Here is a 25,116-nt window from a genome sequence, read left to right on the forward strand (position 1 = left end):
TTAATTATGTACATTCTAAACTCCTCCTTGGACATTTCTTCTGTATTGTCAGCAGCTTCTCTTATTGTGGCATCTTGGTTTGTTTGAGGCATTTTGTTCCCTTGTTTTTTCATGTTGCTTGTGTGTTTTCCCATCAATTTGTATGGATCTAAGGCAGTACAGAGTCTACCCTGTAGACCTATATTGTCCCTAAAGATTTCTATTATCCTGCCTTGAAGAGGGAGACCAGTGTCAACAACACCCAGTGCAAATAACATACAGGCTCAAATCTAATAGCTCCCAGCACGGTGTCCACTGCCCTCTGTCCATAAGCAACAATGATGAGTTCAGTCACCGTCCACAAGAAAAACAGAAAGCTTGCCAAACAAATTTACAATCTCAAAATAGTGGACAAAGAAAGAACAGAAACAGTGCAGGACATGGTGTTCCTGAGGAGAAAGAGAGAAGCCAGAAGCAAAAATCCACAGGAAGATGGGAGAGGAACCAACATAGACCAGCTGTGAGGTGGAGAAAAGGTAGGAAGGGAATCCAGGGAGACGGAATCTAGGAAGCGAGAGGAGGAATACATACAAAGAGAAGTTAAAAATGTAAGACTGGACAGCAGAACCGCAAAACACCCTGCGCATATCACCGTCCTCCACTAACTGACGCACAAAACCCTCCGCTCCGAATGAGGTGGAGAGAGGTGCCAGAGGAAAAAACGAAAATGAAATGAATCTCAGAGGAAGACTGAGCGGCTCCTCTGCCAGCGTCTGAGGGCCTCTCCACCCTGCCTCTGACTCCTCTGGACCGCCTGGCCACACGGGCCCTGCGGACCTGTCACTGGCTCGCCCGCTGGGCCTCAGGGCCCTGGGTTCAGCCGTGTTCCAGTCCCAAGGTCTCAGCGCCACTGGAACTTGCAGAGCCCACCAGGATGAGCAGACCTGAGAGACAGCGACCGGATGGAGGAAGAGCCCAGGGGCAGCTCAGCCTCCAGGCCCTGCCCCGTGTCCCCAGACAGGGGTGACTGTGCCCCAAGACGGCAGTGGCAGCAAACCTGCCGGCACCCCAAACAAACCCCAGATTTTGGCCGGTGTCTCAACATGGATGTGGCCTTGTGCACCCAGACCTGATTCTCCCTGGCAGTGGGCCTCTGGGCAGTGGTGAAGTGGCCGTGGCAGGGCCAGTGGCAGCTGGCAGCAGGTGGGGGGACTGTGGCAGCGGTGACGTCGGCGTCGGCTGTGGCAGCGGCTGCAGGGACACCCAGAGCGGTGACCTCTGGGTGACCTCTGGGTGAGAGCAGCCGTGTCTGCAGCCCGGTGTGGTCTTTGGACGCAGGGCGTTTGAACACCTTGGTGAAGTCCAGCGTACCCCTGGTCCGCAGCCAGGATCGTCGCCAAACCTCAGGCCACAAAGCTTTGGCCCCTTTTCTCCCAGGAATCCTGCGGCCTCACGTCTTCGGTTTGGCACTGCCCCGTCTGAGCTGCTTTGTGTGTGTGCTGTGCGGATGGGGCCAGCCGCCTCCTGGGCACGCGGGAGCCTGTTTCCCATTGCCTTCCTGAGGAGGCCGCAGACGCTCTTCAGATTGGCTTTCCCGCTTCACAGGTCTCTGCACATCGGCTGGCTGAGATGGTCTGCTCTTTTTCAGGGCTGCCTAGTACTTTAGGCCGTGGAGGTGCTCCACAGCCTCGTCCCTGCGTGGCCCTGTTCTGCAGTGCCCAACAAGTCCAGAGGGCGTGACCTCCCAGGTGTGGCGGCTGCATTGCTGCAGTGCTGCTGCTGAGCAGCCCCTCACACAGGCTGTCTGCCTGGTGGTAGCTGCGCTTCAGGGTCCCCTCCCAGAGGTGGGGTGCTGGCCTGGAGATGAGCACACAGCTTGCCAGGCGCACCCACCTTTCCCTGCTGGAGGGTCGCGGGTCTGCACCCCCTTGCTGCAGCATGGCCCCTGTGGGCGGCCACTCGGGTCTACGTTTTGTGGATCTAGAGCTGTTTCAGTCTGTGTTTCTGTGATGATGAGTGAATTCCAACGTTCTTCGTCTGTCGCTTTCTTAACCCTATAAAAGAATTTTGTTTTGAGACGGGGCGCTGCTCAGATGCCCAGGCTGACCTTGAACTGCCTTCCCCTTCCTCACCTCCTGAGTGGCTGGGATCACAGGTGTGGCCACCACGCTGGGCTCATTGTCCCAGAGTCATGCGCGTGCGTCTTTGTCATCTCTTTTCTAAGTTTCCTGTTGACTTGGGGCCTCAGGCCCTGCGTTCTTACCTGCATCGTGGGGATGGGTCCTCTGGGTGTAGGACTGACTGTTTCCCCCAGGTAGTCAGCTGTCTGCCGACTTTGTTTTGGTGTTCTGTTACAAAACAAGGTTTCGCATGTCCAAGGTCAGGCTCCTCCACCTGGACTTCCCCCTGACGGGAGATCCACCGTCTCCCTGTAGGCGGCATCCAGGGCCCTTCCTGAGACGTCCATCCTGCTTGCTCACCACAGGCTCCCTCTGGCCTCGGTGGGACAGGGACTGCTGGGGACATGGGGCAGGGCTGGGGTCCATCAGGAGGCTGCTGCTGGGAGCATGGACAGGGCGGCTGGCTCTAGGGGTCACGGGCAGATTGCGGGGTGGGGAGAGGAGGAGGTGGGGAGGACGGGGCAGATGCAGAGGCCCTTGTGCTCCCTGCCAGGTAGTGTCCGCTCCTGAGGCAGGAAGAGGCCAGGGCAGGCAGGGGCGAGGGGTGCCCTACACGCGAGCCTGATGCACGTGGGCCCCACCCTGGCTGGGGGTGCTCGTCAGTCAGCTCTCCGTTGCTGTGACAAAACACCGAGTGTAAAGGAGGAGAGACTTGCTTCGGCTCACAGTGCAGAGGCTGCTGTCCATGGTCGCCTGCCCACGGCTGTGGCCTGGGAGGAGGCAGCACATGGTCAGAGAGTACGGTGGGGAAAGCCGCTTAGCGCCTGGCAGCGGGGGCCACAGTGCAGGGTCCCCCTGTCCCCTCAGGCATGCCCGCCATGACCCACCTCCTCCCGCCAGGGCCCTCCCCTGAGGTCGCATCACCTCCCAGTTGCACCCCAGGGTTCAACACGTGAGCCTTTGTGGACACTGCCCTGCAGTCACAGTTGAAGAAAAAGAAACAAGGCCATGGCAGGGGAGGGCCATGCTGGGTTGTGCTGGGCCGTGCTGGGCTGTGCTGGGCCGTGCTGGGTCGTGCTGGGTCGTGCTGGGCCGTGCTGGGTCGTGCTGGGCCGTGCTGGGCCGTGCTGGGTCGTGCTGGGTCGTGCTGGGCCGTGCTGGGTCGTGCTGGGTCGTGCTGGGCCGTGCTGGGCCGTGCTGGGCCGTGCTGGGTCGTGCTGGGTCATGGTGGGCCGTGCTGGGTCATGCTGGGTCGTGCTGGGTCATGGTGGGCCGTGCTGGGCTGTGCTGGGCCGTGCTGGGTCATGGTGGGCCGTGCTGGGTCGTTCTGGGTCGTGCTGGGTCATGGTGCGTCATGGTGGGCTGTGCTGGGTCATGGTGGGCCGCGCTGGGCCGTGCTGGGCCGTGCTGGGTCATGGTGGGCCGTGTTGGGCCGTGCTGGGTCATGGTGGGCCGTGCTGGGTTGTGCTGGGCCGTGCTGGGCCGTGCTGGGTCATGCTGGGCCATGCTGGGTCATGCTGGGCCGTGCTGGGCCATGCTGGGTCATGCTGGGTCGTGCTGGGTCATGGTGGGCCGTGCTGGGTCATGGTGGGCCGTGCTGGGTCGTGCTGGGTCGTGCTGGGTCATGGTGCATCATGGTGGGCCGTGCTGGGTCATGGTGGGCCGCGCTGGGCCGTGCTGGGCCGTGCTGGGTCATGGTGGGCCGTGCTGGGTCGTGCTGGGTCGTGCTGGGTCATGGTGGGCCTTGCTGGGTCGTGCTGGGTCATGGTGGGCCGTGCTGGGTCATGGTGGGCCATGCTGGGCCGTGCTGGGCTGTGATGGGTCGTGCTGGGCCGTGCTGGGTCATGGTGGGCCGTGCTGGGTCATGGTGGGCTGTGCTGGGCCGTGCTGGGTCATGGTGGGCCGTGCTGGGTCATGGTGGGCCGTGCTGGGTCATGGTGGGCCGCGCTGGGCCATGCTGGGCTGTGATGGGCCGTGCTGGGCCGTGCTGGGCCGTGCTGGGTCATGGTGGGCCGTGCTGGGTCATGTTGGGCCGTGCTGGGTCATGGTGGGCCATGCTGGGCTGTGATGGGCCGTGCTGGGCCGTGATGGGCCGTGCTGGGTCGTGCTGGGCCGTGCTGGGCCGTGCTGGGTCATGGTGGGCCGTGCTGGGTCATGGTGGGCCATGCTGGGCCGTGCTGGGCTGTGATGGGTCGTGCTGGGCCGTGCTGGGTCATGGTGGGCCGTGCTGGGTCATGGTGGGCTGTGCTGGGCCGTGCTGGGTCATGGTGGGCCGTGCTGGGTCATGGTGGGCCGTGCTGGGTCATGGTGGGCCGCGCTGGGCCATGCTGGGCTGTGATGGGCCGTGCTGGGCCGTGCTGGGCCGTGCTGGGTCATGGTGGGCCGTGCTGGGTCATGTTGGGCCGTGCTGGGTCATGGTGGGCCATGCTGGGCTGTGATGGGCCGTGCTGGGCCGTGATGGGCCGTGCTGGGTCGTGCTGGGCCGTGCTGGGCCGTGCTGGGTCATGGTGGGCCGTGCTGGGTCATGGTGGGCCGTGCTGGGTCGTGCTGGGCCGTGCTGGGTCGTGCTGGGCCGTGCTGGGTCGTGCTGGGCCGTGCTGGGCCGTGCTGGGCTGTGCTGGGTCATGGTGGGTCACGCTGGGTCACGCTGGGCCATGCTGGGTCATGCTGGGTCATGCTGGGTCATGGTGGGCCATGCTGGGCCGTGCTGGGCCGTGCTGGGCCGTTCTGGGTCATGGTGGTCTGTGCTGGGCCGTGGCCCTGCAGCCACCGTGTCCATATGAACTCACACACACGGAAGGCTCCCAGGAGTAGGTGCTGCTCTGGTCCAGTCCCTGTGACTCGTGCCCAGCTGGGACCTGGGGACTCTGGGGAAGGAAGTGCAGTTTGGGAAACAGTGAATCTCTAAAGGTTTCTATTTGCTAGTTCATGAAATGAGGAATTTCAATTTTAATGTCACATGTTTCATAAGGGGTGGTGGCTTTGGGGGGCAGTGGGATTCCAAGGCCCCTCCCTTGGGGACGACCATTGCCTCTCCTCCATGTTGAAGTTCAACATCTCTGGCCCTGGCGGCCCTGGCCCGCTGGGCCAAGGTCACCTGGCTCCCTTCGCACTGGAGGCCGGGTCCCTGAGCCTGCGGGGCACTCGGTGGTCTGGGGAGGGGTCTGCCCCCTGGGCACAGAGGGAGTGGGCGGGCACTTGGAGGATGTGCCTGGCTATTCTGGGAGCAGGCAGGAAGCTGCCCCTGGCCAGACCCCGAGGGCGGCGCTGCGCGGCGGAGGTGTTGCCGGTGTCTGGTTTCCGGCCCGGCGTGCCGCCCGGTGCCTTTCCTTGGCTTCGTTCCTTCCTCCTGCGCTGCCGGCTCTGGGTTGGGGCCAGGCAGCCATCTCTGGGGTAGACAGAAGAGCTTTCTGGAGGAGGGGAGCCTGGTGGCCACTGGCCAGGCCGAGGGGTGGCCGGTGCAGGCCGGTGGAGATGGCGTGGGACCAGCTGGTCCAGGAGTTGCTCCCGGAGGCGGCAGGTGGCCACTGGGGACACACCTGCCACCGATGCCCTCTTTGGCTACACCCAGCCTCTGGTCCCTGCATGCTGGATGCTTGCCATCTTCCTTTTCTGTGGCTGGTGCCCATGGAATGCAAGGTACCCTTGGATTCCTACCCTTCCTCCCAGGTGGGGCCTGTGGGCCCAGGCCAGGTGCTCTGTTGGTTGACAGCAGATTCCAGACCCGAGCCTGTCTGGTGCCTCTCCTTGGCCATGAGGTACCCTCGGTGTGGCCTTCCTGACTGATCCCTAGGCTCTCTTATCCTTTACTCTACTCCTGCCACCCTGGCCTCAGGACCTTTGCACATGTGGCTTTCTCTGCCTGGAACACATGTTCCCAGTCTTTCCCAGCACAGCTTGGATGTCTGCCCAGTGCAGCCTCCCTGCCTTCTCACTGGGCTTCTCACTGTCTGCCATGATTTGCTACTTTGTACACATCTTTTCTGGTTTACTGTTGCTCCTTCTACATCTGGCTGTCCTTTGCCACATCCCTAGAGCCTGGCGGGTGTCTGGCTCATACCAAGGCTTTCTGGGTGTGAGGCACTGGGAACAAATGCTGGATGGGTCACAGCGTGGGCTTCTCATGGCCTGCCCTGAAGGAGGCTCCTGGAAGGCAGGGCCAGGAGCGGGCGTTTCGTCCTGAGACTGGGGGCTGCTGGAAGGCCCAATGGAGGTGACGTCTGGCGTCAGGGGATTCCCTTGACTTCCCTCAGAGCCACAGTGGCCTGGCCAGGCCTTGGTGGGCAGCCTCTGGGTGTGCGGGGCCTGGTTTAGCCAGGTGCCAGCTGCCCTGTGTCCTAGGAGCTCGCCCTCTGCCTGGCGGTGGGCTGGAGACGTTGCCCTACCTGGCTGTGGAGCGGAGGGCCAGCGCGTCCCTGCAGCCAGAGCCGCCACCTTCTGGCAGGACAGCCTCTGCCCTAGGGTAACTCTGCAGCTGCCATGGGGACTCCAGGGCCCCCCGCCCATTGCAAAGTCGGCCACTTCCTCCTTCCATGCCCGCGAGCTGCTCTTGGTCTGGCCATGACCAGGCGTGTTCCAGCCCCACGGGAGGCCCAGCCATGAGCTGAGGACGTCCACGTGGATGGCCTGGGAGGAGGGCCCTGGGGTCCGCGGGCACCACCTCCCCACAGTCCCCCTGCACGAAGAGGCCTGGGGAGGCCTGGCTCAGCAGAGGGCGTCCTGCTTTCCCTGATGGACGGCACAGGTCAGAGCAGGCGTGGACAGGCCCGAGGAAGCAGCACAGAGGAAGCGAAGGTTTTGTGCCCTGCCAACTGGAGAAAGAGGAAGTGGCGGCTTCCTGGTGGGGCAGCCCCTTCAGGGACTGTGCCTAGCACGGGATATGGAGTCTCATCCTAGGGTGTCTCCACCGCCAGGGGCTGCGTGCTTGGTGGAACCAGATGGTGTATGTGCTGGGCCTGGGCTTCAGACTCGGGGCTTCCCCCCCCGACCTTCCACGTGGGAGATGGCCCCAGGCTGCTTCTGCTCCTGGTGGTGCCTGAGGCCAGGGGACTGCTGCAGGGGCAGGCTGCTGTGTGCTCCTGGTCCCTGCTGCCCCCAGGGAGTTGGATCTGGGGTGACTTGGAGCCTGAGCTCAGGGCCCCGGGCATGGCCACTGCCCGCCCCATCCCCCTGCTCCCTCTGTCCAGGCCCTGGCCTTGGCCTCAGTTACTGCCTTGTGCAGCTGTTGGCTGAGCTGGGGTCACGGGTGGGCAGCAGTGGGCTTTCATGATGTCAGACCCACCCTAACGTGAGCTCTGTGGCCTAGAAGCATCCCCTGGGCCAGCCTCACTGGAGGGGCCGCAGGCTGGGGTCTCCACATCAAGGAAGCTGGTCTGGCAGGGGCAGCTGGATGGGCAGAGGGGAGGACAGGAGGTCTGTGGGGCCAGGCTCAGGGCAGTGACTACTGGCCAGGAGACTCTGGGAGTAGCAGGGCTAAGTGGGTAGGTGACTGCAGCCACAGAGTATGGATGTGACCACGTTGGCCAGGGGTGTCCACAGGTCTCCAGAGAGGTATTGGACTGGATCTGGGGTGTCTGCAGTGGAAAGGTGGTGTCCACATGCACATTCCCACACCCTGTCTCCCCGCATCCCTGTCTCCCCCACACCCAAGCCTTCCCTGGGTCCCCACATTCACTTCTACCTGGAGGTCCCCATCTGTGCTTTGGTGGCCCTAGGGGTCCTGATTCCCCGCCGGGCCCATAGCCACCTGGAATGACAGTTCCCCGCCTGCCCCACAGCCAGATGCAGCGGGCGTGCCCGGGGCCCGGGAGCGGGGATGGGGTGTCTGGAGACTGCCAGGGATGCTCCCAAGCAGGAGCGCTCGGCACCCCACCCCAAGTTCCTCACTTTCTGACCAGGGATGTCCCACCTGGGGCCTGAAGCCAGGCCGGGCTGGGGCGCAGGGGAGCCCAGACTCTGCCCAGCCCGTCTCACTGGAGACGTCTCAAGGCCACAGAGGATGCCAGCAGAGGCCTTCCTGATCATGGTGGACGGCACTGCCAGCCCGGCCTCACCCGACCCCGGCGAGCAGCCTCAGCGAGCAGGTGCCTGCCCAGGGCCCTGTGGTCGGCATGGCCGTCCTGAAGGTGGGGTGGCTTTAGGAGCCCTGCTGTGGGTGGCAATTGGTCCTGGGCAGGGTCTCTGGAGGACCAAGGTCCCCAGACCAGGAAGGAGACTGGCCTTACCCTGCCCACTCGCTGGAAACAGAGAGGCCCCGAGGGGAGGGTCGTGAGGCCAGTGCTGCCCACCACCTGGGCTGCAAGTGGGTTCCGGGCTGCCGCAGGAATCGCGGTGGCCCGGTGGTGCGTCTGCACACAGCTCCAGGGCTGCCCTGCCCAGGCCCTCCACCTTGGGTTGGGGGCTGCCGGCGCGGACTTGGAGGGTGAGGGGCCGAGTGGTCCCGGAGCCCCTCTGCCCTGTGAACTGGCAGGGCCTGATGCTGCTCCGAGCCCTGATTTTGCCGTGTGGTAATGGGCTGACACCTCTCTGGGCCTCAGTTTCCCCCTCTGTAGAAGCAGGCACCACCAGACTCCGCCAAGCCTGTGCTGAGCACTGCGGCTTCAAAAGAAGAGGTGGTCGACTGGGCACAGGGCCAGTGTGGTTCTGGGCCCCTGAGTAGGACCTCTGCCCCTCACGGCACCTGTGCTGGCTCCACATGTTCTCTGGGGAATCCTGGGCTTTGGGGCTTGAGCAGGACCAGTGCAAGCTGCTTTGAGTGGGAATCTTGGCTTTTTGAGCCTCAGTTTCTCCACCTGAGAAAGGGGCACCTTCTCTCCTTGTTAGATCCCCAGGAAACAGAACCCACGGTGTTCGTGTGGGCACAGATTGGGGTGCATGCTAAGGAGCTTCTCACAGGGTGGGCTGCCAGGCCTGCTCTTCAGGGCACAGGCTGGGAGCAGCCGCAGGGTTTCTGGGTCAGTCTGGAGGCAGGGGTCCTGCTTCTCAGGGAAGCTCCGTGCTGGCCGCCGATGAAGGGAGGCCTCGCTGGCTCCTGCCCCTCCTGGTCTTGGAGCCGTGCGGTGTCTTGCTGGCTCCCCGTGGTCCCAGCCTGGGCTTTGAGGTCATGGATGGTGAGCCTGGGGCTGACCCACCTGAGCGCAGCCTGCACGGCTGCCCTTACCGAGTACTGGTGCTGTTGGCGCCCTTATCTCTTGTGAGAACCCCACGCTCACCAGCCACACAGCCGCTCTGGGTACCAGAGTCCCGCGTGTCCCCTGGAGCAGGGCAGGAAGATTCCTCCTGCTGGAGCCTAGACTATAGACAGAAAGACTTGGGTCAGACGTGAGGAGGGACTCTTGTGAGTAGGACAAGTCCGAGGACCATGCCTTCAGTCGGTTCCAGGGCATCTGTCTTGCCCAGCGAGACCACCCTTGCCCCTGAGCAGTGCTCTCTCTGATCCCGGGGAGGCCCTGAGCCAGGCAAGGCTGCTGGGAACCCAGCTGCCCTAGGCGGCCCTGAGATGGGGAGTCATCTGGCCTCCCGGACAGCCTGCCCGGCCCCCACTCCATCCTGGACAGGACTTTCAGAAGGATGAGCGTCCTTGGCAGATAAGGCCCAGCTCCATGAGGCCACTTTGGTTTGCTCTCCAGCACCTTCTAAATATACCCTCTGAGGGTGTCTTATCATCCAGTGGCCGGGAGCTGGGCTTCATGTGGCCCCAGCCTGCAGGAGGAGCCTCCCTGCAGCCTCCTGGGGCCCTGGGAGGGGCCTGTGCCGCACATTCTCGGCCTCCTGAGCGCTCTGGCTGCCCTGTGTGTGTAGATGGGCTGCAGTGACCCCAGGGGCCAGGACCTTCCAGGTTCCTAGCTGGGCCCTTCCCCAGGCCCCTCCTGGAGGGAAGGTGTCCAAGATGCCTTAGCTCCCGTCCACACTGTGGGGCGTGGCTTTCCCAGAGGCCCGTGCTGCCTCGGCCAGCCTGGAGGCCAGTTCCCACTGATGGCTGGTGTCATGTGACCTGACAGGTCACAGAGGCCCTCTGACCTCCGCCTTTCTCTCCTTGGGCAAGGCCTGGGCCAAGCTCGGGCGGCTCCCAAGGTTCTGAGTTGAGAGGAGAGAGCAGGGTCCTGTGTGCTGTGTCCCTCTGGCTCCTTGGGGGCGCCCTGGAACCCGTTTGTGAAGGCCAGCCTGTGGTCAGACATTCCTGCTCTCTAGCTAGGTTTTCTAGCTCCTGGCCGAAACTTGGTTCCCTGGAGATGGACAGTGCCTGGTGCTGTCGCCATGGCTGGTCCCACAGCCAGGCAGGGTTGCGGGGTAACTTGGGTGCATCCTGGACCCTGTGACAGTGCATAGCATCCATCCTGCTGGGGCCCGTGGGCCCGAGTCGGGGTCTGCACTCTGGCCCGTCACCTGTTGTTGTCAATCAAGTTTTACTGGGATGCGACTGTGCCCAACTGAGGAGCTGCCCGCAAGCTGCCACCTGCCACACCTCAGACGTCCCTCTCTGGGCCAGAGGTGTCCTCCCCTGCCCCCGGCTCTGCACTCTCCTGGATGGAGGGGACGTTGTCTGACCCCTCTGATCTTGGTCCCTCATCTTTCTCTCTGGAGAGCTTCTGGTCCAGCCTAAGAGGATCCCCCAACACCTCTGGCACCCCCAGGTCTACCATGTCAGCTTGGACAGCTTGGCTAGGACCTCACTCAGGACGGTCTCCACCTGTCCTCAGGCTGCCCCTCAACAGGGGCCAAGACGCCCCCCCGGTGGCATGGCAGTGGCAGCCGCGAGGCACCCCCAGTTCTCAGCCCACACTCTGGGGTCTGTGCTGAAAGGGGTGGTGACACATGTGGGGGACAGGCCCAGGTGGGGTACCACCTAAGCCCTTAGCGTGGCCTGGGAGAGGCTGCAGCCTCCTGAGCCCTAAGGGAGCATCTACCTGTGCCAAGGTATCCCCTCCCCACCCTGTCCCCTCCATGCCAAGAGGCGTCACTGCCCCCACCCTGTCCCCTCTCACTGCAGGGGGACATTGGGTCCTAGGCATCTGGGGATTGGCCATGACCCCAGGGAGGGAGAGTCCAAGGTGGAGTCTGGGCGTTCCTGTCCAGCTGCCTGGCAGGCAGGCCTGGGGAGAGGGTGGGTTTGAAGTCCCCTTCATTCCTGGCGGAGGCCCTCCCTGCCCAGCCGCCTGGAGGGGTGCTGGGCCCTGCTGGACTCCGGCAGAGCGGAAATGGGAGCAGCGGCTCATTCAGCATCCATGCGGGAAGAGGGCAAATGGTGTGGTGGCCTGTCCCCCTGGTGTCACCAGCCCCCTCCTGCACTGGTCCCCTGGGAGCAGGTACTGAGACGCTGCTTCTCAAGGAGGAGGGGCTGGGTCTGCAGCTGACTGGGTCCTGAGCCCCGCCCAGCACCTGCTGCTGACCCCGCTGCCAGCTGGAGACGGTCACCCCAGGAGGCTCTGTCCTCCCCAGCCGTGTGCCCGGAGCACGGGGAGAGCTGCCTCCGCCTGGCGTCTGGGCCCAATTCGAAGTCCTGCAGAAGCGGGAGGGCCGGCAGCACAGCATGGCCCAGGGCTCGGTCCTGGAGGCCTGCGGGCAGCACGGAGACTTCTGCACTCAGCCACCTCCACACACCTGGGTCCCGGCCTGGCGCTGGGCTCTCAGAGGGACACCGCCCACTTACTGGGGAGCGGCCGTTGCCCCGTGTTGGTGAGCTGCTGGAAGCCTGGCAGGGTGGCCAGGTGGGAGGGTCTGGCTCTGTCTTCACTGCAGGGTCTTGACCTGTGAGCAGCCTGCTGGGAACTGTAGTCCAGAGTGGCTCTGGCTGCCCAGGGGGCCTGCCTTGGGTGGCTGAAGGGCTGTGGGCTTTGGGGAGGGGCTGTGAGCACATGCGGCCCCGTCCAGAGCCAGGTAGGGGGCCCTATTTCCCTGGGTTCCCAGCTAGATCCCTCTCAGAAAAGAGTTTGCTGACCCTAGGAGACAGGGACAGACTTGTCCTCCGGTGGCAGGCCTTATCCTCCTCCGACGAGGCTGGAGCCATGTTACCAGACAGGCACACGCAGGGGCTTCCATACCACTGCTGCCGAGGCGTGGCCTCTTGGCCTCTTGTACTGTCCTCCCAGCTTACAGGGACCTGTTACAGAAGTGGGGCTCAATGCACTTGCCAGATAAGCCCCCGTGAAAGGGCTTGGAGTCCGTGGGGCACTGGGAGTAGGGTGGCCCCGTGTGGACCTGGCGGCCATACCCACACCCCGGAGCTGGACTGCAGGGCAGTGTGCTGGACCCCCCTTATGACCTCTGGCTGGTTGGACAGTGCCACTCAGGCCCTCGCAGGGCTGGGCCACATGGTGCTGAGGGAAGCGTCCCTCCCTGTGGCATCTGTCTCTGCAGTGGGGCCACCACCAGGCCTGCCTGGCCCCACTCTTCCCCTGGCTCCTCTGCTTGTTGTGACCAAGGCGAATGGTGGCCTCCACCAGGCACATCCTGCCGACCCTGATGCAGGTGATGTGACCTTCATTCAGAAGGGGTTTTGCCGCTGCAGTTCAGCTAAGGATCTTGAGAAGATGGGAAGGAAACGGTGTATTTTGAACTACATTTAAAAATTGTTGACGCCGATCTGTTTTCGCCTGGCACTCAACCCTGGGTTTTGAGATTTGGAGATAGGCTGATAACGCTCTTGGTAAGCAGCGTAGGAGACCCCTGTGACCCCAGGCGAGGTCACAGCCCCGTGATGCGGTGTTCCTCCCGACACCTGCAGCCCTGCCTCGCACCAGGAAGCTCCATGCAGGTGCGGCCTTCCTCAGGAAGCTGCTGTCCCTGGCTGCACAGGGGGTCCCGACTCTAGTTCCTAAAGGATGGCCCACAGGACCTGACAGCAGAGGAGATGGCTGCATGGCCACACTGGCCTCGGGTGCCAGGCAGAGGGACCAGGATAGCAGTTGGAATGAGGGGCACTCCAGCCCTGAGTGCTGCAGCCCTGGAGCCCAGGGCTGGAGCCTGGTCATACCCACAGGGCTGTGTCTCCTGGTCCCCAACCCAGATGCTTCCAAGGAGGAGTGGGTGGCCTGGGACCTGGGACTGCTGAAACTCCTCTGTCTTCCCTGGGAGGTAGTGGGACCCTGTCCATGCTGGGCTCCAACAAGGGAACCTGCTGGCACGGCTTGGGCCCTCAGCGTGGACTGAGGCAAAGCCTTCAGGAGGTGGCCGACACAGGCTCCACCCAGAGCTGTCTGGGGAATGGGCTGCGGTGAGCAGCTGGGGCCTTGGTGTCCCCAGCCCTGCAGGGCAGCCGCTCTGTTAGTCTGCTGATGTGCCACTTCCCTCCCTGGCAGAGGCTGAGGACACTGGCCCCTCTGGGAGTCCAGCACTGCAGGGTACCACCTCAGTGCTGAGCTCGCCAACCCTGGAGCCTGGCAGCTGGTGGGGTCCAGTGGAGATGAGGACGTTTGGTGGGCAGTGAGCCAGGTACACCTGCGGCTCCCTCAGCCCAGCCTCTCCTTCCTAGGCAGCCTTCGTCAGGGGCCTTTGGAATCTCCCAGAGTGGCTCTTGTTGAAGGATACACAAAGGCCTGTAGCTGCGGCGGGGGCGTAAAACCAGTGCTTGGCTGTTGGAGAGGTCTGCTCGGAGCCTTGTTCGTCTTTGGCTAGAGCCCAGCTTAACAAGCCCTTTGTCTGCCTGGCGAAGGCCTTTCCCAGCAGGGTCCTGTGACCTTGCTTGGTCCCAGCGGTCGCTGTCCACTGTGGACACCAGCTGCCCTGCTCCATGGCCGGGGTCTCCTGTTCGGCTTTGTTTTCAAGATGTGTTAATTGTGGCAAAACACAGGACAGATTCCCCCTCTGACCCTGCCTGGCGCTCAGCTCAGGGTGCTGGGCACGCTCACCCTGCTGTGCGGCTATCACCACCCCAGCCTGAAACTCGGTCCACATCACACCTAACACCGCTGTCCCCACCCTGCTCAGTCTCTGAGCACCTGTGGACTCCCTGCTCCTGTGAGCGGTCCTGCAGTGTCCTCTGTGCCTGGCTCCTCTCAGCACAGCGTCCTCAGGTCCTTCGAGCCCATTGTCCTCTTGTGCATGACTTTTAGCCTGGATTAACGACTTGAGAGCCTCGCATCATTTTCCTACCTTGGATGGATTAAGTACACAAACGTAGCGGCTGGGAAGCACCCTGGAGCTCCAGCACACAGTGGGTCAACCCATGGCCAAGCCGCCCAGAGCTGGCCTCAGGCCCCTGGAAAGCCCACGTGTCCTTCCATGCTCCACTTTGCTGGGGAGCATCCTGGGACCATAGGTGCTCCCAGGGCTGGGCAGAGGACAGCCCTGGCAGAGGCTGAGGCCACTGTCCCCTCTTGGAGTCCAGCATCATGGGGAACATCCACAGGGCTGAGCTCACCAGCCCTAGAGTCTGGCAGCTGGTGGGGTCCAGGGGAGGTTGGTTGGTGGGCAGTGAGCCCAGCAAACACTATAGATAGTGGGCCTGGCAACCCTGGGTCCAAAGCCAGCCCCTACCTCTCCCAGACAGGACCTGCCTGGCCGGATTTGGTGGGCTGGTCGCCTGGGCTGGCCGAGCCTGTGAAGAGGTGCCAGGTGGAGCCCAGCACGTGTGATGGGGAGGGTCCCCGCGTGGCTTTAGGGCCTGCTGTCCGCAACCCCTGGAGCTGCCTCCCCACAGGCCTCCTGCTGCGGCCTCTACGGGGCCTGGCAGGACGCCCGCATTCTCCTGTGCTCCCAGGGCACCTGGCTGCGGAGATATTGAAGCGATGTCCGATAACATGCTGGACGTCCCTCAGGGCTGGCCCTGCGGTCACAGCCGCTCAGGTCGGTTAGCCCAAGGGAACAGTGGGGCATTGTCCTGGGAGCCGCTACGCCTGCCTGGGAGCTGGGCGGGGCAGCCTGCAGGTGCGGGCGGCCTCCTGGGGTTGTCGTCCTCCCTCCCTGGCCTCTCCTGCAGCCTGCCCTGCGGCTGCCCCAGTCCAGAACATGGGACGGTGTCTTCCTTTCCCTGGGCCTCACCTCCCAGGTTTTGGGGGAGGTGCCCTGTGGTGGCCTGATCTTGGAGCTCCAGGATGCAGAACTGGGGGCAGGGGTGGTGGCCGCCCTGCAGGGCAGCCGTGTGAGTGGGCCCTGGACCTGTGTGAGCTCTCCAAGGGCAGGGGCCCTGGCGGGGCCTCTGAGACTCCTAGCTCCGCCCAGGACAGGAACAGATAAAGTGGTAAATAAGATAAAATGTTTTATCTAGAGTAGATAAAAAATAAACCGTGTTATATAATTCTTTCTCAGGCCCACAGAGTGTATTCAAATATTTGAAGAACTGTTTAGCCTTCAGGATATGGCCAGGCTGAAAAGCAGCCCAGCACGTGGGGACAGATTAGCACGGCGCTCTGAACCTCAGGCTCCTCACTGGCCGCGGACAGGGCATCCTCAAGCTGGGCCCAGCCCTGCTGGCCTCCGACTGGCCCAGGCCATCTCCCACCCCAGGATGGTCCTGTGTGCACCGGGCCTTCCCCGCCTGGCGGGTGCCTCCACGCCCCACCTGCTTCCCCTTGTGGGGTGTGCCCAGTGGCCAGCTGCCGTGTCTGGTCTTTCAGGCGTGGGCCTCCCTGCCGGGCCCCGCTCCTGGGTGAGGCTCACTCAGTCCCTGCTGTAGTGGCCCTGTGCCTCCAGGGGTGCAGGCAGGGGCCCCCCGGCTGCAGGGTCCCCGTGGTGCGGACCTGCCACTGGTGCCTGCGGCCGAGGTGCTGGGCCCTCCCCGGGCCGCGGGGGCTGTGCCCATTCCCAGCCTGTGCCCTTCCACTTTCCTTCTGGGCCGCGGATGCCGGGCAGCAGCAGTGGATGGTAGATGGTCACCCCGACAGCAGAAAAAGCAAAGCCGCGATGAGCCCGGCCCCTGCCCCCCGCCTGGCTTGAGCTCGTAACCTGGGAGCCCTGGGCCTCGTCGACCCGAGACAGCCGCTCGATGACCAGGGTGATGTCACGCCCACTGGGCTCTCGCAGGTCCCGCGTCGCTGTCTGCCGAGCGCAGTCGCTGCCCGCAGGTCCTGGGAGGTGCGCACAGCGAGGGCGGCACACGCCCTGGAGCCTCTGCGGGACGTCGCAGGCCTGCTCCTGGCACAAGTCCCTGTGGGGACTTCTGGTCACAGAGCCCTCCACAGCCCTGCCGGAGGTGGCCGTGGGCTCTGACTCGTGCGGATGGGGACACCAGGCTGGGGAGCCACCGGGCTGCGCGGCCTGCAGGGGCGCCTGGCGTGCTGCGTCCCTGGGGCGCCCGCTGTGCGGGGAGAGGCAGCACCTCTGCTGCTCGGGGCTGTGCTGGGCTCAGTCCCGCTTCTCCGGTGCTGGGAATCAAAGCACAGTGGCACGTGGGGCTGCGGTGGCACGGGAGTCACAGGAACCGCTGGCCGGCCGCTCCCATGAGGTCGAGGCCCCGACGGGCCTGAGAATGCAGCTGGGCCCCTTCTGCAGGTCTGGATGGAGCCCTTGGTTTCTGCAGCGGGAGGCAAACTCCGTGCAGGACCAGCAGGCAGAATGGGTTCCCTGGGCCGGGGCTGCCTGGGCCCAGGGGAGTACCAGGAGGGGCCTAGGAGGACAGGACATCCCTCCGTGCTGGGCAAGGAGGGTCCTTGGAGCCGGGCCATGTGGAGGCAGAGGTGCAGGGCCCCTGAAGGGAGTCCACCTCGGCCGGAGCTGACCTGTGAGGGGCTGGTAGTGGGAGGTGAGGCCCCAGGAGGAGCAGGGGTCCCGGGGCTGAGGGACGGTGGCCAGACTTTGGTCTGGTGGCTGCCATGGGGTCTGTGCTGAGCCAGGATGTCATCTGCCAAGAAACAGGGTGGTAGCCGTGGGGAGAGAGGAAGGTCACATGGGAGGGACAGAGGCAGAGCAAGGTGCTCAGGGGTCGCGTGCAGGTGTGCACACCAGGGACTGAGTACCTGCTGTGCCCCAGGCCCTGTTCAGTCACCAGCTCTCAGGCCAGGGGTGGACAACAGGCACCAGGTCCCAGCAGTGACCCTTGTGGAGGGAGACGTGGAGGCAGCTCTGATGCTAGACTGGCCTCTGCAGGTGAAGTGGGGCCTCCCTATGGAACCTGAAGTTGGCTCCAACGTAGGACAGCAACAGGCACCCTTGAGACCAGCAAGGAAAGTAGGGGAGCCAGGGCAGGGTGGGGCCATCATGGTGACACGGAAGGGCCCCTTGCCCGCTGGGTGGGACAGGCAGCGTGGTCAGGGTGGGGTCAGGCTGGAGGTAGCTGTGCAGGTGCAGCCAACAGCCTACAAGGGACATGTCCCAAGGGTACAGCGTGGCCGTGAGCAGGCCTTTGGTGGGTCAGTCCTGAGGGCCGCAGGGCCACAGAGGCTGGGAAGGGATGGCTTGACCCATGGGAGCCTGGGGGAGCCTCCCAGGTCCCTGCAGCCCACAAGCTCTGTCTGGCAATGGCCCGTTTAGGACCTCTGGGGTCAAGGCACGCATTGGACAGACAGGAGACGGGTGCGAGATTTCCAGCCAGGCTGAGCCTGAAGTTGGTGCTGGGGCATCCTGGCTGCTGGGGTGGGCACTGAGGGCCACCTGGGAAGGGAGGGGGCCTGGGCTCCCGGGCACAGGGCAGAAGGTGTGCACCTCCCAGAGCAGCTGCCCACGGCCCGTCCCTGAGCACCCATGCTGAGGTGTTTGGAGTCATTAAGCCCTTGGAGTTTCTCCCACTGGCTGCCCTGTCCCCTAGGCAGGAAGAGGGCTGGGGCCACCTTGGCCTGGTGATACCCAAGGACACTGAGCTCAGAGCTCAGAAAAGAGGGAAGGGGGACCCTGGGCTTCGCCCACAGGAGGCGGTGGCTCTTACATCTATGCTCCCACAGAATCAGAGCAGGTGGCCTGTGTTCCACGTGCCACACGTTCCACACTTTGGTGTGTCTGCTCACAGTTGATCTCACACGAATCGCCTTGGGGTGCTGCTGTGTGGCGGGTGGGAGTCGGCTGGCGGGTGCTGACGCTGCGCCCTCCTTTCTTACAGCTTCCTCATCGTCCTGGTCTGCCTCATCTTCAGTGTGCTGTCCACCATTGAGCAGTATGCCGCTCTGGCCACAGGGACGCTCTTCTGGATGGTACGTAGGTACCTGGGCCGCCAGATGGCTCAGCTGCCCTGGGGGGTTGGCCCTGGAATAGAGCAGGCTGCTCCTGGCCCCACCTGGCGCTGGCCCCAGGACCTGGGCAGGACCCTGACACCGACCAGGCCACTGAGCGGGGAAGGGAGCAGTGACAGGCCCCAGAGGGCTTCCTGGAGTGGGAGGCTTCTGAGCAGGGCAGGAAGGACGAGAGGAAGACGTGGGTGCGATGGAGCTGGGGTTGTGCGCAGTGGGGTCACACTGCAGGCTGGGGTCTCCTGTGTGTGTTGTGGGGCACGTGGACCCCTGCAGGTATCCAGCCCCGCCCGACCCCAGTCACCTAGCGGTCCCTTCCACGTGCCCCAGAGGCCCTCAGCGTCACATGCTGCGGGGCCATCTGGGTTGGGTGCCCGGCCAGCCGTGCACGGCCCTGTGTGTGCCCCTCGGCGGGTGAGGGCTGAGGCCCCCTCCCCTGTGCAGAGCGTGTCCCCAGCCCTAGAGGGGAGCTCAGGCCGTCTGAGGGTTGAAATACCCGAGCACGGTGGCCCCGCCGCTCCCCTCCTGCTGGCCATGGGCTGTGAGGACTTCTTCCTGCCCAGCTGGCCGTGAGCCTGAGTCAGGGCCTGGGTGGACCCAGCGGGGAAGGGGCTTGTCCTGCCACGGAGTGGAGAGTCCGGAGCCAGGACTGAGGGTGCCCGCCCTCTGCTCCTCTTTTGCCGCTGGGCCCAGTGCTGGGAGCGGCGCGGAAGCCACGCTGCCCTGGGCCCGGGCTCCTGTGGAGACCCAAAGTCGATGTGGCGCGGAGGTGGGTGCTGGGGACCAGCTGGGTCTGGGGACAGAGGGTCCCTGAGGGAGCCGCCCGGCTGCCATGCTGGGCAGGGCCCGCAGGACCGCGTCCACACTGCTGTTGCGCCTGCCCCTCTCGTGGCGGGCTGTCCCTCCGGCTGCAGAGGGCGCTGGGATCGGATGGGCTGGCCTGTGCCTGCTGCCCGGGGTTGGCTGGGCAGCTCTCACCCGCGTTTGACCAAGCAGCCTGTCCAGCTGGGCTGGGCGTGGTGAGCCCAGAGGTGGTGCCTGTCTTAATATTGGGCGGTCAGCCGCCTTTGCTCCCGTGGTTCTGGATTCTGAGTGGGCTTGAGCGTCCCTGCTTGGGGCTCACGGGAGGACCTTCCTCTGTGCTCCTCCTGTGCTCCGACGGGCAGCTGTGTGTGTCGATGTCGCTGGTGGCCACTGGGACTCCGTGAGGCAGGGCCCCTGAACCTCCAGTAAAGTGGCTCCACTTACCCCAAAGCTGTCTCTCCCACCTGATTTGAGATGCACCTTTGTTAAGAATTAGGTTCCAGGTGCAAGGTGGCTCTGAGGCCTTCCTACTTGGCCCTCTGGCTGTTTTCCTCTCCCAGAACCAGGTCAAGGCCTGGTCCACAGCGGACCCTCCTGCAGGGCTTCCTGGCCATTCTTGCTGGTTTTCTTTTCCCGACAACCTTATGACCCACTGATCCGGCTTTGGGATGGACCTGATAAGTCGGGGAGATGGACACATCTGTGCTATGTCTATCTCTGAGAAGGCTTTGTCGTATTGTTCATAGGGTTGGTTAGGACTGTTCTTGTAGGGTTGTTCCTAATGACAATATTGTGGTCGTAAGTGGTTGGGAGTTGCTGTTGCTAGTGGGATTTCTGTTGTGATATGTTTTATGGGATTGTTTTTGGACACATGAAGCCACCAATGTGCCATTTCTTGGCCCGGGACTCTGCTGTGTTTTGTCATTGATTATAACAGGTTTCCCCCATTCTTGGGTTCTGGGATAGAAGTCCTCCTTGCAGGTGCAGCTGTCCCCTGTCCTGCTGGGCACACTGGAAGGGTGGAGTATGCACCCTGCTGTCGCTTCATGCTTATCCAGAAGGAGCATCCAGCCACCAGGTTAGGGACCAGCATTTTCTGCTTTTGGGAACTGTCCACCAGCCCGTCTTGTGTGATTAAAAAAAAAAGTTTTTTTTAGTTGCAGAGGAACACAATACCTTTGTTTTAATTTTTATGTGGTGTTGAGGATCGAACTCAGTGCCTCACCCGTGCTAGGCAAGTGCTCTACCCCTGAGCCACAACCCCAGCCCAGTCCTGTGTGATTCGATGTGATGGTTGGATCTTGTCCCACATCTGCCTTGGTGTCTGTGGACACCCAGCCTCATTTCCGGGGACGGAACCCCTTGGCTCCCGAGTGGGATCTTCCCCATGCCATCCACTCGCACTGCCACGTTTTGCTGGGGCTTTTGCAGGCCACGGGGAGGGTCTGGCACCCGCGCGCAGTGCCGTCTTTGCTCGGTCAAGGCTGTTGTTGCTCCTTTCCCGCTCTGAGGTGATTCATTGTCCCCATGGCACCTGCTGAGGGCACTAGCATCCCTCACCCCTGTGGACCCAGCTCTCAGGCGCGCGTGGGCTGAGCCGCTGGCTGTCTTGCAGGACACCCGCTGCTGCCCGGGAGGTGCACCGGCACTTCCTCTGCAGGTTGCTCTGTGAGGACAGCGTCCGGGGTGCTCTGCCCTGGGACTTGCCCTGGAGCTTCCCCTGGTTCTCAGGCTGTGAGGGCCTGGCTGCCTGAAGATTCCCCAGGAGAGGACAGTGTGCATGACTGTGTACACGCGTGTGCGTATGTGAGCGTGCATGTGTGCCCATGTGCAAGGAGGTATACACACGTGTGTGCATGTGCCCATGTGTTCACACACAGCTGTGTGCATGTGTCTGAGCGTGTGTGTGAGTGGGAGGCTGTACCTGTGTACACGCACTTGTTCATGCGTGTACCTGTGCCTGTCGTGTGGATGCATGCTGTAGTGTGTACCTGTGAGCGTTTGCTGTGTGTGTACACAGGTGTTTCAGTGTAGCTGTGTGCCTGGGCATGGCTACCTGTGTTCACCTGCATGCCCAGGTGTAAGCGTGTGATGCATTCTGCTCCTCCTGTGCTAACTCGGCCCTGGGATGGCCAGCCCCGGTCTTCCAGGGTGACTTGGGCCCCTTTCAGGGTCCCAGGTCTCCGTCTGGCCCGGGACCTGCCGCCGCCTCCCACCTGGCCCTGGCATCTCTGGGGCCTGCATGCCACCTGGTGGCTTCTCTTGGAACTGCACTTGCCTTTCCACAGCCCCCAGGCTGGCGGGCAGTAAGCACTGGGCCTTGTGATGTCCACACCTCCCTCCCTCACCGGGCGTGTGCCAGTGGAGCAACTCCCCTGCCCCAACCAGCGCCCCCTCCCACTGTGACCCCCATCCCAGCAGTGACTCTTTTCCACCCCGTGAGAGCAGTGACCCTACAGTGTTCCATAAGCGCCTCCCCACACACCCACTGGGGAGGCTTTCTTAAACAACCTGATCCTCCTAGAAGTTCCTGTGGCCTTTGGGGAAAACTCCAGCTTCTCTCTCATGGACTTTCAGGCACCTGTCCCCAGCCCCTTGCTCACTCTCTGCTGCCTCTGGGCCTTTGCACCAGCTCTGTCCGCTGACGTCTTCTGGGGCTGGCTTCTCCCGGGACACCTGCTGCTTCTTGAGGGCAGGGTGTGACAGCTCCACAGGGCTCATGCCTCCCTCACAGGTCCACGCTCCCGAGGACCCCTGGCCACGCTTGCTGCCTGCCAGCTTGGTGCTTCCTGCTCAGCCCCTGGAGCTCCCCACAGCCCACCCAGTGGGCATGTGTTCCTCGGCCTTAGTGTCCCTACCTAGGGAATGCAGGAGGTGATAGATGGCCCCCTGCTGCTCTTCCCATTTGGCAGGTCATGTTTCCACTCCATGTCTACACACTTCAGCCTTGGGGAGTTGCCCCTTCCAGGTGGGTTGAGCTGAGCATGTCAGCCGCTTACACCTGAGTAACAGCTGTAAGGAGTTTGGGGACAGTGGGAAGGAGGCAGCCATGGGCCCAGCACTGGGCAGAGCAGATGGGGGTGGGGCCCTATAGGGACATGTCTGTGGGTCAGAAAGGCTCTGTGGAGTGGGGGTGCTGGGGGGCAGGGTGAGGAGCTGAGCGTGTGCTGGGCCAGATGGGCAGGGACCCCCCAGCTCGCAGTCTGCAGGTGGGACCCACGGGGAGGGAGATGGCAGCGGGCTCCAGAGCTCCAGGTCGCGAGGGCGGGATGGCCAGGCCCCCAGGCTGGGGCCCCCGCTGTGGGGCAGGGGCAGGGAAGCCTGCAGGAGCCAATGTTTGCAGCCTCAGCTGCGGGACACCAGGTGGCGCTCTTGTCACATGCATTTCTGCAGCCCCTGGGCCGGGCCCCGTAAGGAGCGAGCACAGCCCAAACCACAGCCCCACAGCCTGGGGCCCCACAGGGGCCCGCCAGCCGGCTGCTACGGACTCTGAGCGAGCAGTGCAAAATGGGAAAAAGCCATTCGAGGCTGTCTTCCTGGGGCCAGTGCTCCCCTCCTCGGCTGCGCCTGGCTTTTATGGTGCCAGAAAGCTGTTATCTCAGCAAGGGCTAAGGAAGCCCCAGGGCGGCCTCCGAGGGATTAAGCATTCTGCTGAACCAGGATATTTGGTGGGCCTGAAAAAGCCATCTTAGGAGGAATCTCATCCTGGCCAGGTCTGGCCTGGGACTTTGAACAGGCGCGTTGCGGTGCCGCTGGGCACTGGGTCCTGTCCAGAGGAGCTGTGTTCACGTGTGTCTGTGGACGTAGCAACACGTGTGTGCCTGGGTGTGCCTGGGCCAGGACTGGGGCCCCGTTGCCGTGGCTTCCCCCTTCCCAGAACTCCCCTCCTCTGGGCCATGAGAGAACCTGCCCTAGTCCAGGTGAGGGCTAGTTTTGGTCACAACCTTTTTCCCGATTCCACACAAAAGGCATGACGCAGCGCACGTCCGTGCCTTCTGGTGGCCAGCATGCCGGGGGACTGTCCTGAGGTGCCTGTGGTTAAGGCCCGTGAGCGCAGCTGCAGTCCTGGGGGATGAGGTCATTGCTTCCTGCCTTGCTGCGGAGGCTCCCTGCCTGCTGCGGTGACCCACCCCTCCCACCAGCTGCATGCTGCGCTGTGCCTGCTGCCCCGGCGGGCCTCAGTTTCCCAGCCGCAGATGGAGACCGCGCGGGGTCCCAGCCCTGCAGCAGCCCCGGAGGGTCTCCCTTTCCTGTGGAACAAGTTCAGGCTCTGTCCTCAGCTCCCCTAGGCCCCAGCCCCCCGCTTCACACTCAGAATGAGCAGATGCCTGCAGTCCCAGCCTTTCCCATCCAGGCTGCTTCCGACATGAAACACGGCCTGCCGAGTGCCTGCCGGGTGCGTGGTGCTGGGGCAGGGCCGTGGTGTGGGCCTTGGTGCTGCCTTGCTGGGAGCATGTGCTGCTTGCTATCCTGCAGTGTCTGGTGGCCCTTGGGAGGGCGTCGGCACAGTCCCTGTGGTCACTGCCACTTACTGAGTGTGCCGTGTGCACACTCTGATCCTCTCCCTAAAGAATCTTGTTGCAGGGAGAGGAGGAGACCCTCCAAGGTTGAGTCACTCTGCACCAGGTCAGGGGACCAGCGGTGGCTCAGGTTTCCCATTAATGAACCCCACGTCCGGTTCCCTGCACGGCCTGCACCTCCCTGCCGCAGGAGCTCTGAACCTCTGACCCAGCTCCATCCCGCACTGTCACTCAGTGCCACCTTCGTGCCTGACTCTGCCCGGAGACAGCCACCACTTCCTCCTGGGCTCCCGGGTCCTCCCTCTCCCTCTGCAGAACTGGAGTGCCTGTCTCTGTTCCTGGCCACCGGGTCCCTGCCATCTGGGCTCTCTGATACTCTGGTTCAAAAGTGCCCCCCAGCCCCCTCTCCTCGGGTTGGCTTGTCTTCTCCTACATTCATTCAGCCAGCAAATATTTATTAAGCACCTGGTGTGAGCCAGGCTCTGTGTACAAATAGGACCTGGGCCAGGGAGGGCAGGATGCAAGCCCGCACCCCAGGACCTCGCTGCAGTCCTGCCTACGTGGAGGCCAGCACTGAAGTCCCTGCCTGCAGGGCTCGTGGAGCTGGGCTCTGAGGATAGACACAGGTCTCTGTGCAGCCGCCAGGGCACGCAGCTGCAACTTGCTCAGACTTGGGGTCACTCTGCGGGGGTGAATTCCTCTCTCACCTGCCCTGAGACCCCCTAAGGCTCCCCCATGGCCTGTTCCAGGTAGAGGGACGTAGCCTCCAGGCTGGGGTGGCAACAGTGACTCAGGGCCTGAGGCTGCTCCTTGGCGTGCGGGACCCTAGGGACTCCCAGCTATGCAGGGGGGCCTGTAGCTGGGCTCAAGTTGTGGTGGGTTTCCAGAAATGTCCTGCTGCCCTGTGGGCCGGAAGCCTCCGGAACCTCCCTCTCAGGCTGGCCCAGAACCCTGAGCGGAGCCGGGAGCGGCCTTGCAGAGCTGCGCTGCAGCTGTTAGAGGCACAAACGCGAGCGTCCATCCTGGCGTCCGGGCCTGCAGGGGGGCTTCTGGGCTGGGGCTGCGAGGGTTTCCTCTGTGCTGCGGGTTGGGACCACGAGAGCCGTGTAACAAAGGGCCAGAGGGGTGGCTTCAGCCTGGACATTCCTCTCCCATCTGCAGGCCCAAAGCCTGAGACCCAGTGGCAGCTGTGTGGGTTCCTTCAGAGGCCGTGGGGGCCCTGGGACCCAGCCTCTCCCTTGCTGCTGGGCACTGTTGCCAACTCCAGCCCCTCCGTTCATCTCTTCACCTGGCACCCTGTGTGTGAGCCACCATGCGCAAATGTCCCCTTTTGCAAGGACACCAGTCACACTGACTTGGGGGCCCACCCTCTTCTCTGTGGCCTCATCCTAAGTCACATCTGCAAAGACCACACTGAACTGGGGCGAAACGGTCCGCCCGAGGGTGCCTCTCCCGGGGTGTGCGAGCTTGGCCCACTTCCCGTGGCCCGTCCAGTCAGCAGTTCTATAGCAGGCGCTGCCCACGGCGAATGAGAACCTCTGGAGGACTCGAGCTTCCCCTGCGGAGGGGGACCCTGCGACCTGCAGCACCTCAGGCACG

The 25,116-nt window shown here is 63.3% G+C and overlaps 1 protein-coding gene across 6 annotated transcripts in view; it reads left to right on the forward strand.

Annotated features, from left to right (window-relative positions):
- The window catches only part of Kcnq1 (potassium voltage-gated channel subfamily Q member 1), a 307,534-nt gene that overhangs the window by 47,118 nt on the left and 235,300 nt on the right, over positions 1–25,116 (forward strand). For 5 of the 6 annotated variants that reach the window (XM_047518656.1, XM_047518660.1, XM_047518655.1 and 2 more), the window contains exon 2: positions 18,067–18,157. In XM_047518656.1, coding sequence (XP_047374612.1) covers positions 18,067–18,157 — 91 coding nt within the window. Of the gene's footprint in view, positions 1–11,617; positions 11,775–18,066; positions 18,158–25,116 lie in introns of those variants that run through there. The other variant, XM_047518659.1, reaches the window with a different exon arrangement.

The sequence above is a fragment of the Sciurus carolinensis genome, chromosome 11 (assembly GCF_902686445.1).
Source record: "Sciurus carolinensis chromosome 11, mSciCar1.2, whole genome shotgun sequence".
Taxonomy (NCBI): domain Eukaryota; kingdom Metazoa; phylum Chordata; class Mammalia; order Rodentia; family Sciuridae; genus Sciurus; species Sciurus carolinensis.